Genomic DNA, 15,733 nt, shown 5'->3' on the forward strand with positions numbered 1-15,733 from the left:
ACGCGAGTGAAACGAGCGTTTTAAAGGCCCACGAGTGCCAAAAAAGGCCCAATTTACACACGAACGAGTTGAATACAACGTTTTTTTGTTCGACGAGCCCCTTAAAGGCTCCAAATCGCTTAAAACCTTTAAAATTAGCTTGACGTTTCGTTTTGACAAGTTGTGACATTTATCAAAATCCGTTCACATAGGAGAAAATTCTCAAATTCTGACAGTGTCGAACAAAAAAATAATTATTATTGTGAATATAGCAAATATATTTAAATTTTTGGAATTACAACTTGTATAAACTATTTTTACAACGTAACAAAATACATTTCATACAGCATTGTGCTTTAAAATCTATTCCCTTCAACCAATTTCGTGGCATGCATTTAAAGACTTATTTCTATTGATATGACGTTAATGTATGTACATATACTGAATACCGTGAGTTTTGTCACATTGAAGAATAAAACTTCTTCAAACGAATATACCTCGCCTTAATTTTCTAATCATACAAATTACAAACATAAAATATAACAAAAATAATAAAATTTAGTTAGGAACACTACGTGTTTTTCATTATCCATCTAATATACATGTTCTGACCAAAGCTTCACATACTGAATACGGATCGCAGTTCGACGACGGTCGGCGATCCTCGAGATAGCCCTTCTTGTCCTCGGCGCACCCGCGAGGAATGCGAATACTAGCGCCGCGATTGGCAACACCTGAATTAAAAACATAAAAACAAATTATCCTATCTAATAATCTCACCAATTTGGAATATTGTGAACAATCAATCATGTTGTTTGTTCATTAAATTTAGTATGGCTTACCCGCACTGAAGTCATGGATTGAAGAGGTCTCGTGTTTCCCAGTAAGGCGACGTTCATTATCTTTTCCCCCTTTAGGATCGTAAGCTTGGATGTGTCTAAGATGATTCCTACTGAGCTTGTCGATGGCTTTTTCGATTTCTCTAAAATTGAAGTGAACAATGTTCGTCTAGTTTTTAAAAATGAAACTTACATAATTCCTCCATCTTCCCGCATAGCTTTCGTGGAGAAGTTAGTGTGAGCACCTGCTCCGTTCCAGTCACCTTCGATTGGTTTGGGATCGAATGTGACAACCACACCGAAATCTTCAGCGACTCGGTGCAAAACATATCTCGAAGCCCAAAGTTGGTCCCCTATCGAAATTCCTTCGCACGGCCCAACTTGGTATTCCCACTGAAATTTAAACCCAATTAGGACAATCCAGGGTTAAAGTGTGGCATCGTACTTGAGCAGGCATCACTTCTGCGTTAGTTCCCGAAATGTTAATACCGGCATACAAACAAGCACTATAATGAGACTCGACAATATCACGGGCGTAAACTTTATTGGCCCCCACACCGCAGTAGTAGGGTCCTTGTGGTCCCGGGAACCCGTTCTTGGGCCACCCCAAAGGCCGCATGTCCATATCGAGGAGTGTATATTCTTGTTCGATTCCAAACCACGGAACGGCCTCTTTCGCCGCTTCCATTGCTTGTAGGCACGTAAATCGTTTATTTGTTTCCGTTGGTTTTTTATTATATTTATACGTATCACAAAGTACTAATTTATTGTTCCCTCTTGTGAAAGGATCGTTGTAAAGGGCCACCGGACACAAGTACGTATCGGAGTTGGTCCCTTCGGCTTGATATGTGGAACTTCCGTCGTAGTTCCATACGGGCAGTTCTGAAAACACGAAACATCATCGATTATTCTCACGAAGTCGGATAAAAAATGTCATTTTCTTGCGTGCACCATAATCCCTTTCGAGAAAGTACGCTTTATTTATTTTATGATTCGGAAACTTTGTGTAACACAAAAGGTCACAGCTGATGAATAAATAAATTGAAATTACCTTCTGGTTTGCTAGGAACAAAATCCACTGTGCGTGTTTTCGCTCTGACATTTTCACCAGTGCCGTCAATCCAAATGTAGGTGGCTTTAATTTTTCCATCTGGACAAGGTAAACTTCTGTACCTCTCCGCCACCGCCTTATTTAACACCGCGTTCGGTGAATTTTCGAGAGTCGTATTGGGCATCCTCTGCAAAAAAAGAAGAATTATTACTACTCGTTCCGCAAACTAGATATAAAAAACCTAAGACACTTTAAGCTTTTAGAAGTATTTTAGGAATGCTAATTAGCTAACTACTTACAATTAAATAGGCCGATTAACTTAATTAAATAGGTACCGGACTGACAATCCGCCACTGACACAGATTAAATGAATCGGAGTTGTTTTATATCTTATTAATTACTGGATCGTTCAACTTTACGAACGTCATATCAATTAATAATTGTGATAGTTGAGTAGATAATAATAGTTGCTAAAAACATTGCACTTCAGGAAAATACGAATCATATTGTTACTTAATAATGATAAGAGAAATATAAATATGTATTATAGACATTTACATAGTACGTTGAATTTCTGTAAGACGGGTTTGTTAACATCTGCTGATAATTTCAATGTCACGTTTACGTTGTGTGACATTTTTGTAATTAAGGAGCAGCAAATGATTAACATGGAAAAAAACCACAAATCCCATTCATGATATATTTTAAGTGCTCCGACAACGTCAGGAAATAAATATTCTGATCAATTGTGTAATTAGGTCGATCAACATCCTTTCCAAACTGTTATTATACATAATCACACGGTTTTTAATAACACATCACATATCACGAAGGTAACAATTGCTGTGGGTAAAAATTAAAAAGAAGTAAACAGAATTAGTACGAGTGCGAAAATTTACTGAGTAATTTTTGTCAATTGTATTTCTAATTACATGTTATTGGCCTTTATATGGCCAATCATAGGGGTATTATAATAATTTTGTGTGTTCCTGTACATGTGCATAAATAACTGCGTACTTCCTAATTACACGTTTTGCTGTTATTAATTTCAATCAAAAATGACAGCGCACCAAATACCCATTTGGTTTTGGACCAGGTCTGGGTCAAAAATTAAAAATCTACAGCAACTATACAGAATTCAATAGATTTTTCTTAATGTTTTTGCGATAAGATTATCATTTATTTACTTTTGATATGTGTTTCGTAATTAAAAATAACATTTTTAAGTTTTAGGTCTAGGCATTTCTTACAGTCTTAATCAATTTTGATTGATATCAACAAGCCAAGCATTGCATCATTCGTCAAGACTACATTATCTTTTGCGAAGTAAATTTATAATAACTAGTTAGAAAAATAATGACAAGTTTCATGCACATTTTGCAAGTCGGTAAATTATACGTTTTGGTGTGTTAAGAGCCTACAAAAAGTTCCTGCTCGTGATTCATAGAAACACATTTACATAGTTATTTCTGTTTTTAATGATTTAAATAAAATTTCGCACGATCGTGTTTTTTCACACATTTACCAACGTTGTTGATATATCATATAGGCATTTACAGAACCCTGCTGAGTTTCAATAGAAAACATACAAATGTCAATGTGGTAATGAAATATAACAGCACTGACGCTGTTGTGTGAAACACGAAAAAACATTTAACAAGTAAGAACTACGATAACAAAAGTTTATTTTGTTACATTTATATATGACCATATGGTTTTTGGTGACACGTGTCAAAATTAGACACTCTTTTGCCTCTTTTCACATTCTGAATTGAATCGCGCGAAAAATAATATACACTACATACATGTTAAGCGCTTATAACAGAATGTGAAACATACAATTATGTGGAAAAAAATTATTTATAAGTACACGTGCTCGTTAGATTCCCCGCATCATCTACACGTGTAAAAATGTATAATCTTGATAAAAAGTGAAATCAGGTAATGTACTACGTATGTAGTTGATAAAATCAATTAGGTTCAATAATGATACAAAATAATTGTCTAAATTATGCCTCGATTTCTACAGGCGCGAGATTAGTTTTTATAAGCAATTAAATAATAAAACGCATTTCAGATCGATTAAAAGTTAATAACCTGACGGACGGTCAAAGTTTTGTTGGATTTAATTTTTTATGTACTAAAAATAACGTGTTAAATCCGCTTTTAATCCGCTGATATGAATCCTTTCGGTGTGATTATAAAGAAATTGTCAAAAAAAAATAACTACGTAGACTGTTAAATTATTTTCTTTTATTAACGATTTACTCCCGCCCAACAATAGACCATTAATAATTAAAAAATCATCCTTTTACCCATTGACACTCTTGACATACATTCATTATTATTGTTACCAGGTCGCATCAATATCGCCGACAATGTGGTAGAAATCTTCTTAAATTTCAAAAGAAATAGCAAGAAGTGTTTGCGGTTATCCTTGACTTCCATATTTATTCCAGCCCCGTTCCAATTACATGAAATGAAACGGTGATTTTAATGTAGATGGGAGAATCGAATCGGTAACAAATCGAAAGTGGAATTTTTTTGTTGAATTCCTGATCAGAAACAGGAAAGCTGTGTCACCTTTAAACTCGTCCATCGAATTTTTAATAAATTGAGCAGGTGAAGTGATAATTACGTAACGGACGGGTTTAATGCTGGTAGCCGACATGTCTCAGAGTTGCAGATAATGGCTATTCACGTGTTGTTCACGCGAGTTCTATGTGATAAGCCTACTCTCGAATCGTTTGAAATTCCGCGATACCGCATGTTTGCACGATATGATCTGTGACATATTTTTAAATTCTTATCTCACAAAAGAATAAAACAGTGTATTCGAGCTTTAATCTTCTCTGACGTACTGTTCTAATCGGTCGCAAATTTACGAGTATCACAAATATTTTACCGAAACTTCTAATTTGATCATATTTTTAATTCCGGCTATTTTGGACCCAGTCGGTTAATAAATAAGTTTACAACAGCAACTTTCTTATCACTCTTGTGCAGAAATACATGCGAATAAAATGATGCTGGGGTGGGAGATATAACTGGTACAATTTCCAGTACTTTTAATAGGAGGTAGTTAAATATTTGATCAGTTTTTTGTTTGCCTAAAATATGTTCTGATACAAAACCAACAAAGATCACTGATTATATTTAGATTACACCGTATCAAAACTACAGTAATTTTCCCGTAATTATCATTTAATATTTGTCGTGTATTGATAACTTTGCGATCTTTTGTTACAACTCATTTCTACAAAATACCTAAATTACCAATGAAAGGGTCCCCAACACGACCTCCTCTTTAATTCAACGAAGCTACATCTGTCAACGCCGAATCAATGAATCACTTAAGAACAAATCGGTAAAATTAGTAAGGTAATTAATACGAGTGTCGAATATTACAGACTGTTTGGACAAGTGTAATAATATTTACGAGTGTAATAATTTTGGTAATTTCTTTTTCAGAGAAAAATGATCTGCATTTATTTTTACTTAGTGTCAGCATTAACCTTCACGAGAATCAGAGAAGTAATCCGCAAAAATATTTTCCGATAACAACATCGTGGATCCTCTAGGCCAAGGTTGCGGCGTATTTGGAATGTCTTGTTTCATTATCAACGTGTGATTAATTTTTTCAGTTCTAAATTAAGAAAAGAACCAAATGAACCGCCTTTCCCGTGATCTTTTCACCCCATTCTGAACTCCCCGGCCTTACTGTTTACACTTATTGCTCGTTTCGCCAGTTTCACCTCGCTTTAATTTAGTTTGATGCCCGTAGCTGCCTGTTTTCACCAGAAACAACTTTCAGATGTGGTGAAATCTGTGCCGAAATGACGTCAAGTTACCCCTGCAATCGCTTTAATTTTGATGATGATCCCGTAAAAGGCATCCCTAATTGCGGCTCATTTGGAAACGTGCAAGTCACGTCTGATGAATTTCGCATTCTCTGTTTGCACATATTTCACGGTTCGTTTAATTAGCTGAATTGGGCCGCTGTGGGTTTTTCGGAGGTGGACCTATATTTAGATAATTACAAACAAAAAGCTCGAGTCCTACACTCAAAATTGAGAGGCAATGCCCTTTTATTTTTCCTTTCACTCTTGTTATCGTGTTATCACTATCAATAAAGCAATAGTCACTTCCACAACAACATACATACTAGGAAATTGAAAACAGGTCTGATTTATTTCTGTTTTGCGAGATTTGCGAAACGAAATTAAAAATAAACATTTATTAATATCCCCCAAAACCTCGTCTTTTACATCCTACAACCGACCAATCGGTAAAGCCGTACAACTGCTTTTCGCAACTTGCAATGGAAATTTTACAAGATCTCGTGTCTGGATTAAATGCACTTCTCATAAAATTATCCTCGAGACGAGGTTATAAACGGTCCCTGCTGTCTTATTTTCAATTATTCTGAAAGCATCATTATTGAATTGAATCGTGTAAACAACGAGGGAAAAATACTGACATAAATTGACAATATAGAAGACCGGGATAAGTGCACACATATCACGTATCAAATGTTATCAAGAAAACATAAAAATTGTTTCAGAATTAGAAAGCGATTTAAGAAGTGCAGTTATTTTATGATCGCGAATCTCACTTTAGAGAGTCAACGATCTTGATATATTTTCAGACTCAGATATTTTGGACTTTGAAATTGACCAGACTCGAAACAAATATGTATTTGTAAAAAAATATCAGGAAGATAATAAAAACCATACGCGTCTTTTGTCTTATCTTCTGAATTTCAGTATTGAATTTCACATTTCGTTGCACGCTCTAATTTAAATTTAATTCTATACAAACATGTTAATCCACATTTTTGGCGTGGCAGTACAACCAAAAACAAATTATTTTAACATACACATACAGATTTTCCACGTATTATTTCTGGAATTATTCCAACGGTTCCTGTGATTAACTCCCAGATAATGATGTGGACATAAAATTAGAAAGCTTTTGTTGTCAGAGGGAAGTTAATTTTATTCCTGAATGATATGTGAAATCGATCTTCAAACTTTGTCCTGCACCATTTGAAAAGCCACAAAACAAATACAATGTAACAGCAAACATTCGAATTTCGAATAAAACGTTCTTACTTCATTCGAATGGAGACGGTCGGATCACTGTGACGTTATGTGATAAGAAAAACTTTTTAGTGGTTAAAGAGTCAGTGCACTATCAAAGACCACAACAACAAAAGTGTTGCAGCTCTACACGCTGCGTACAGTTAAATTCGTAGGAAACATGAATTGACCTCGTGTCAGCTGTTCTACACGTGGCGTCGGCGTCCTGGACGTCCAAACTTTTGAGAATATCCCCGCGATTTGTTAACCACGTCACGACGCCCACAACGGAACTATTTCCCAAATAGAACATTTATTTATCCAAGAAAACACGCAAGTTATGTCAACAACTTTGTCCTTGTAAAATAAAAAGTACGCAGGTGCGTGAAAACAAATTAAAGGGGCAGTAAAAGTTATGACTGCAAAAATTCGAAAAACCGCCCATGCATCAACAATTTACGTCCATAAACCTCAATCTGTACATGTTAAAAATTTGTTTTTACTGCCGAGGTACGACTTAATGAATAGAATATGCATTCTCCTTACCTATGTTGAGCATAATGTATTTGCTTATTGAGTTATGATGCGACCAACTATCCTGTTATTTTTTGATGTTCGTCTTCATATTTAAATAAATTGTTTAAATAATCAGTGCTGTCACACGTCTGTGGCTAATTACAATAAAACATCTTGGAATGAACAAATTGTACTTGAAATACGCGCAGTATGTGCTATGTAGTACTTTAGTGACTCACCATTTTGCTGCTCTTGTGAAGACGTTCGTCGGTCACAGACGACTGGCGATTGCTGAAATTCGCTAGGGTATAGCTCCTTTATCATCTTGTTTTAAGGAAATTTACATCACGGCACAAACACAGTACTAATTTTTATAATTAGCTAAGTAAACCTAAGCATCTAAGGAAAATTTTAAATGAGAACATAAACTGTATGTATGTATTTCGTAATATCAATACAATTTAACATTACAACATGACACAGAAATATCAGTTTTGTTTAAATTTAAAACATTTCGTTACCGAGGGCTAATTGACCAAAATATTAATCTGCTTTGCAATCAAAAATTAACACCGTCATTGTAACTAAACACAAGAAATGCCTTTTTCCATAGAGACACCAAATCTTAGTTTTATCTAAATTATAACAATGCAGGGGCAGTTAACATCACTCTTCTATAAACATAATATGTATAATTATTTCTGACTTCAGAGTTTTTTATAACTACACAGTTTATTTACTGTTTTAACTTATGTTGGGCGTCAAAGCACTGTCAGAGATGATTATTACAAAATTCAATTCACACATTTGAGTGTCATCAAAAATGTTTGTTTCTGTATAATTGCTATTAATAAGTGTTTATCATGTTGGTTATCATTATCTCCTGGGAATCACAGTGCGTGTCACATAGGTGCAAAATGAAAAGGAATAAATCGTATTGTTAGTTTGAATCTTTATTCTAAAGATTAAAAAAATACCATTTCGTCATAAATATTATATCTCATCAGATCATTTATGTTCGATTTATTATAATTCATGATTTAAGTATGATATCGTTTATCGTCCATAAACTAGCTCTTTATGGACGGCGTCCATGATGAAAGTAAAACGGACGGTTGTCAATTTTGGGTTTTACTTCAAAGTGAACGTCAAAATAACTAAATTTCATAATTTTATTTAAATCAGGAAAGATTATAATTGTTAGAAAACTAGAAAACTTTACAGTAAAGATTCTTTGGCTTTTGCTGCAATTTCACTGATTTTGCTCATTATTACAACCAGAAATAAAGACGATTTCAGCTCGTATTTCAAACACAAACAACACTGTTAGTTTTCAAATAAATAGTAATAGACAACTTCGTAACCGCAGCAACAAAAACAGAACACTTCGGAATTATAGAAATTTTTAGAATCTATTAATTTTGTATCTAAAAGAAACTTAACTTCACAACATAATATAAAGCTTTGTACGTAATTCAAAATCAAAGAAATTCCTTTTCGAGAGGATTTCCCTTGCCATTCAACATGGAAACGCTGCAAGCATTCGGGGCACTTTTCCAGATTCCGCATTATTATCGGAAATTTTTGTATTGTAAAACAAAAATATTATGTACAATGTACAATTTCTTTGTTTTATTCGTACATAATTAGGCTTTGAGAACTCGCCCTATTTATTGGCCTCGCTCGCAAGCTCGCTCTGCCATAAACTATAGGGCTCGTCCACAAAGACTTATATTATGTACTCGTTACATAAATAGCTATTATTTCAAAATTTACATATTTATAATAAAGCACAAAAATACAGTCAAACCTCCATAACTCGAACCTCTATAACTGGAATTTTCGATAACTCGAACTAAACCAATATTCCCGATCAAAGTCATATACTCGTACTTGTACATTACATACAATAAATTAGCATTAAATATGGTTGTGGGGAAATTTTTGATATGTCGAAGTGTTGTGTTGTTCCCCACAACCATATTTTTTGCTAATTTATTTCGATAACTCGAATTCGCCGAATTGATGATATAAGAGCGCCACAATTGGATTTTATTTGTTTAAGAAATATTAATACACGTCATCGGCATTTCACATTTAGCTGAAAAACAATTCTTTAGTTTAGTGGTCAGCTTGCCACGTTCAGTCTTTTTTATTACCTGTAATGGAAGGCAAAAAAAGAAAACTCAAAACTATAAGGTAGGTGAAAAACTGTTGGTAATTTAAGAAGCTGAAAAAGAAAAAACGACATTGCACTTGAATTCAAAGCTCCCTGTCCACAATAATAAAAAATAAAAAATCAACCACTGCAACAGATTAAGAAAAAAGGGTGAAGCAGTTAATAGCTGCTAATAACTAAGGTAATAACCGTACGTTATTACCCACTACAAATTTTATAATAAAAACTTGTTTAAAATATACATTTTGAATACTCGTTTTCTTAATTTCGATAACTCGAATTTTCGATAAGTCGAACTGTTTTCGCTTTTCCGTTGACTTCGAGTTATCGAGGTTCGACTGAATACTTTTGGTGTAAAGATAAATAAAATTTATTAAATTTACTTTAATTGTAGGAAGTTTAATACCTCATTTAGTTATGAACTTATGACAGAAACCAAACAGCTCGAGTAGCAAAACATTTTGTTGCATTTAACCAGCACTTTTTGAAAATTTCGATTTATAAGTAAAACATTGTATTATGATTCTGTTCTCGTTGAAAATGTTTCCATGTACATCTCACGTGAGCAAATTTTTATATTAACGTGTTAATCATTCACTCATCACAATGACAAAAATTAAATATATCAACAATAAAAGAGTGTAAATTAAGATTGTTATCAAGATTGTGCTTATTTAAGATCTGGAATTTGCCAGTAGTCAGTATTTATCAGATTTCAGAAAAACCGGTAAGAGGCAGATTTCACATTCGTATTAGTACATATTAACATTGTAATATATTAATGTTACATAATATTATCCTGAATGAGTCACGAATTTTATGGAATAGTTTTTTTTATAGGTTTTAACATATAGAAAAAAGTTACAAAGCTGATTGAAGGGCCACATTTGCTGTTTGTTGCTTAATGATATTGTTTGGTTCGAATTTATTGGTTATTTATTTTTCTATTAAATTTTCTTTTACAACTCCATCCGTCTCTTAATACTAATTTGTCTGGTCAGTTTTACTCATTACTTTATATCTCAAATAAATCATTTACAGAGAAATAATAGTATAGTAGATTATAATGATTATATCATTAAGACTTGAGTAGAGAGTCTTTTTGTGCTAAGTCCAGAGATTGAAGACCGAGACGAAGTCGAGGTCGACAATTGGACGAAGCACAAAAAGACCTTCTACTCTGAATGATAAATTATACATATACATTGATTTTCTTTTACTGTAGTTATAGTAAAATTACAATTTTCAAACTTACAATTTTCAAATTTTAAGGCACTAGTTCTCTCTTGTTTCAATATTACATATTATTACTTGAAGGTTCAATAATATTAGTAAAGTTTACTAAAGTCTAAAGCTTACTTTTTAACGTTGAACGGCCATCTTGTTATTTACACCACTATGGCACCGGTTAAATATTTGGTAATAATTTCGTTATTTCGCTTTTTAGAGGCTCCTAGCATTTGAAGTGTTTCAAGTCCGGTTACTTCAACTGTTTCTACAGAGATACACAAAGGCGCGATTTTCGACTCCTTGAAGATAAGGCATTTTATGACCCAATTTTTGGTATTCGCTAAAATTGCAGTACATATACAGGCTGATTCACGTAGCCCGTTCGTTAGAAACTTTCCGATTTCCCAAAATCGTATTTATGAAAATTGGTAGTCAACTATAATCGACTCCTCCAAGTTCAAATAAAATATTTTCAAAATGGCGACACTTCCGGAAATACCGGAAATTGACGCCATCTTTGTTTTTTTTGCATAGAAAGGCCCCATTTTGACTTCATATTTCGATTCTGCGTTAAATTTTGAGTTTAGAACGTCCTTTTGTCAACACTTATCTGTCATTGTTTTTAACCTATGTAATCTTTTTCGCAAAAAATCATACGCCTACTGCAATTTTTCAAAATTGGTAGTCAAAAAATGTCGAAAACCTCATTTTTTTAAATGGCAACTACCATTTCTGACACTAGATATAAATGTAAAATTTAATTTTAAGGCTAGTTTTATTAACATGGTGTATACCTAGAGATATTTTCATATTTGATGGCGGAAACAAAAGACTGAGAAATGTCACAAATTTGTATTGTCAGTGTCAAATTTCTCAAAGACGTTCGTGTTTTAGGCAGAAATGCAGCAAATTGGCAATAAGAAAGTTATTTATCGTCGAACTAGAGACATAATTTGTAATACGTTTGATTATATGAGAATAACTTTTCCTTTTGAAGCACTGACAAAAATTGGTTTCCTTAGAATTTATTTTTTCAATCAATTTAGGGAAAATTTAAATTTACCTAGACATTCCTTTTTACGGCGTTTATGAGAAATTTGACACTGACAATACATTTTTGTGACATTTCTCAGTCTTTTGTTTCCGCCACCAAATATGAAAATACCTCTATTCCCAGCCGTTTTGGCGTAATATCTATTTTTTGAATAAAATATTCTTTTTTCATGAAATAATTGTTTTATTTGAATTTTTATTCAAAAATCGCATGCAATAAACTGTGGATAACAACAAAGTTAATAAAAAAAAGCAAATTAACAAAAAAATATTTTCAATGAAAACGGTGCACACATTTACATTAAAATATTTTTTTGTTAATTTGCTTATTTTTTATTATTCTGTTGTCATCTACTCTTTATTGCAATGCTATTTTTGAATAAAAATTCAAATAAAACAATTGCTTGATTAAAAAAAAAGAATATTTTATTCAAAAAATTGAAATTACGCCACAACGGCTGGAAATAGGAATGAATACACAATGTTAATAAAAGCGGCCTTAAAATTAAATGTTACATTTATATCTAGTGTCAGAAATAGTAATTTTGAAAAATTGCAGTAGGGGTATGAAACATAAAGAAATTTCACGAATGGCACAAAAGATTGACCAGGCCTTTAGCAATACAATGAAAAAAAAAAAATCAATTATTTATTTAATGATTCAGGAGTTATAAATTTTTTAACAAAGTCCTGCAACCCCGCTTTTTTGCGAAAAAAATGACATAGGCCAAACACGATAACAGATAAGTGCTAACAGAAGCACGTTCTAAACTCAAAATTTAACGTATAATCGAAATATGAAATCAAAATGGAGCCTTTCCATTAAAAAAAAACAAAGATGGCGTCGATATCCAGTATTTCCGGAACTATGGCCATTTTGAAAATATTTTATTTGAACTTGGAGCAGTCGACTCTAGTCGGCTACCAATTTTCGTATTAATAAGATTTTGGGAAATCAGAAAGTTTCTAACGAACGGGTTAGGTGAATTACCCTGTATAGTAGAATACGTAGTTGAAATCTACCGTTTGTCATTAAAATTTCTGTACTACAGGATTCCACAGTTATAGATCACTTCTTTCAGATCAAAATAAAGTTATGCAAAATTATAATTTGCCGTCTTCATTTGATGTGAAGAGATTCACTGAATTAAATGTGACCAAATTCTGAAAGAAAATGTTCAAATTGTGCTAATTTTAAACTTTAATGCAATCTTAAATGATACCCAACTAAAATTCAGGCGAAATTTTTTTAGACCTTTAGTAACAAAAAATTCTTTCTACATTAGAATATCTTTAAATTTATATTTTGAAGCAAATTCTACAGATTAGTGACTATTTCATTTATTTCACTCAAATTTTGTGAACACCCTATTATGCTGTGATTTTTTTTTGCACTTTTTATACTTCTCAGTGTTTTATAATATCTACTTTTACGGTGATTTGTCAAAGATTATTGGCCTACAAATGTATTAAAGTATTGCTTGAGGTTGAGGATGAAATTATAATCCTCTATATAGATCATTATACGTTTTAAAAATCAAGTTTTTGTTAAAATAAAACTCAAAGTGATCGTTTCAAACAACGAAGTAATTTCAAGTAATTTCGATTTTTTAAAACGAAATGTAACAGTTTTTATGTATCCACAATCTGTCTTTACTTTAATTTTTGTGGATTAAAAATTAAACAAATAAAAATAAAGAAAATAGAAATGAAATGAATGACAAAAATCAGTTATTTTTAGAGATTCGTCAGTAATGTATATTTTTTATATACAATATAATTTTATTGCTTTTAATATGAGATAAGTTCATATTCATTCAAACATTTTTCGGTCTCTCTCCTAATTACACCAACAAATTATAATTAACAATAATAAATAATATCTAAAAAATGTTTGCCGTATTTATTGGCACCGTAGATGTTCCGCATTTAAGAAGCATGTGATTATTTTATCAGAATGATAAATTATTGGGTCATCTATGTAGCTAATATAATTACACGAATACCATATTAAAAAAACGAGTATTATAAATCGATTTATTAGAAAAGACGCAATTCATTGACATTAACCGATAAGACAAGATTTGCGATGAAACTAAACCTTAATTGACTGCTTCGAAAATAGGCCAAAGAATCTCATCACGACGATAATTAAGTAAGAAATCTTATAAACAACATCAGGGAAAATTTCCGATTGGACAGATAATTATTTGTAACTATGTTCAATTTATTTTGAAATAGGTACATATCTCTGTATGATTTGAAAAATAAATGTTTAATCTTTGATTGATAACGTATCTGATGGCACAAGCATATCACAGCCATTATTAAGAAATAATGGGGTCGAGATCATTAAACGCTCATTATTTTCCCATCAAATAACAAAACAACGTATCTAACAAATATCAAACAAACTATCAGTACTTTAAATCAACTCTTTTATTTGAAGAGTAGAACATTTGAACATCACAGATAAATTAAACTCAATTCGACACCTTTGGTAAAATTGATTTCAGGTCCACGATAAAACAAAGCTGAACACGTGTATAATACTCCTCGAGAAAGATTTCGCAAGGGAACCAAGTACCAGCGGCGGTACAAGATGGTACTATTAGCATAGCAACTTTTTTACTTCTGAATTCTGATTGACGTTTTAATTCACGTTTTTATTTGCACCTGTTAACACAAAAAACTTATAGAGAGCTAAATTCTCTTAAGTTCAAATTTTTAAAAATTCGTAACATACCTATAATACATTATCTAATACAAAAAAAATCTAACAAAATAAATCTACTTTCAATCAGTTTTGCTGGACCATTAAGTGGTATAACAAATAAGGTACTATTTCTTCATATTGGAAAATAATACCAGCTGTGTTGTAGAAATTTTTGAATAATCCCTAGCTGAGATTGTGGAACAAAAAACATATTTTACAGCACGTTTCACATCCGTTATTTAAAATACTTTCGTGATCAGTGATATTTAAATCAATAAAGGTTATATTTTTACCTGTTAAAAGAATTGAAATAAAATTTCATCAAAAAGTAATCGTATAATGATAATGGGGTTGTCAAAATTAGCAACACGTGGGTTAATAATTACTTCGATCGAATGTCGAAAAAAGGCCTAGGTCGCTTGTGCACTTTCACGATATTACTCTTCACAAATGGACAAAGCGTGTAATGTAATCTATTATCATTTAATATCAACAATAATTTATCAATTCGAGTCGAACCTATTTTTGACCCAATTTTCGTGAGTACGGAGCACTTGAATGAAAGGTTGTTCCACCTACTTAAGTAGTCAAATTTATTTCGAGGCTGTTTGTGTAGTAAACGCAAAAATTCGTAGTACAGAGCGGCCGGTCCGTTCCACTGAGCATTTCATTCATGGAAATGACAGCTTTGTTTCACTTAGTTTCCATAGTAAAAGTGACTAACCGAAAAACACGGCAAGAAAGTCGAAAGAGGTCATGAAATCGATGTGCGAGGAGTCAAAGTGTAATGGAGTATAAATGCGGGAGAAGTGGCAACTCACCTTGTGGATCAGCTGAGCGTTGTGTCTGTAGTTTTGTTTATAAATAAAACGTTTAATACACCATGTGAAAGTAGCGGATATAAAACCACTGAAAACGTACTTGTCGGCGACTCCCTTTATGCACTTCTCTCCCCTCTCTCACCACACATGCGCAAGGGGGATATTTATTCATTATGAACATTTAACTTGATACAGTTCATATCCTTTATCCTGATGAACTTGCCATTGGGAATATTATAGAGATCCTTCAACGAATTGACCTCACACC

The 15,733-nt window shown here is 32.7% G+C and overlaps 2 protein-coding genes across 5 annotated transcripts in view; one reads left to right on the forward strand and one right to left on the reverse strand.

Moving 5' to 3' along the window:
• mRpS29 (mitochondrial ribosomal protein S29) overlaps window positions 1-15,733 on the forward strand; it is a 44,987-nt gene that overhangs the window by 8,700 nt on the left and 20,554 nt on the right. The window lies entirely within an intron of this gene.
• On the reverse strand, window positions 234-15,625 carry Gs2 (glutamine synthetase 2). 4 transcript variants are annotated; one of them, XM_069053427.1, is made up of 7 exons: window positions 15,466-15,545; window positions 7,706-7,757; window positions 1,870-2,056; window positions 1,264-1,700; window positions 1,012-1,211; window positions 822-961; window positions 234-713 (listed from the first exon to the last, which is right to left on the reverse strand). In XM_069053427.1, exons 2-7 carry the CDS (start codon window positions 7,706-7,708, stop codon window positions 565-567), a joined length of 1,116 nt encoding a protein of 371 aa, XP_068909528.1. In that variant the 5' UTR covers window positions 7,709-7,757; window positions 15,466-15,545; the 3' UTR covers window positions 234-564. The 4 variants fall into 4 exon arrangements, with proteins under 4 accessions (XP_068909528.1, XP_068909537.1, XP_068909554.1 ...); XM_069053436.1 differs by lacking the exon at window positions 7,706-7,757 and having other exon boundaries at window positions 15,466-15,625; XM_069053453.1 differs by lacking the exons at window positions 7,706-7,757; window positions 15,466-15,545 and adding an exon at window positions 6,984-7,116.

Source organism: Tenebrio molitor, chromosome 1 (assembly GCF_963966145.1).
Source record: "Tenebrio molitor chromosome 1, icTenMoli1.1, whole genome shotgun sequence".
NCBI classification, from domain to species: domain Eukaryota; kingdom Metazoa; phylum Arthropoda; class Insecta; order Coleoptera; family Tenebrionidae; genus Tenebrio; species Tenebrio molitor.

Coding starts and splice junctions, on each gene's coding strand:
- Gs2 (XM_069053427.1), bottom strand. Junction 1,701..1,869: donor TGTTCCTAGCAAACCAGAAG/GTAATTTCAATT, acceptor TCGTGTTTTCAG/AACTGCCCGTATGGAACTAC. Junction 1,212..1,263: donor CAGAAGTGATGCCTGCTCAA/GTACGATGCCAC, acceptor TTTAAATTTCAG/TGGGAATACCAAGTTGGGCC.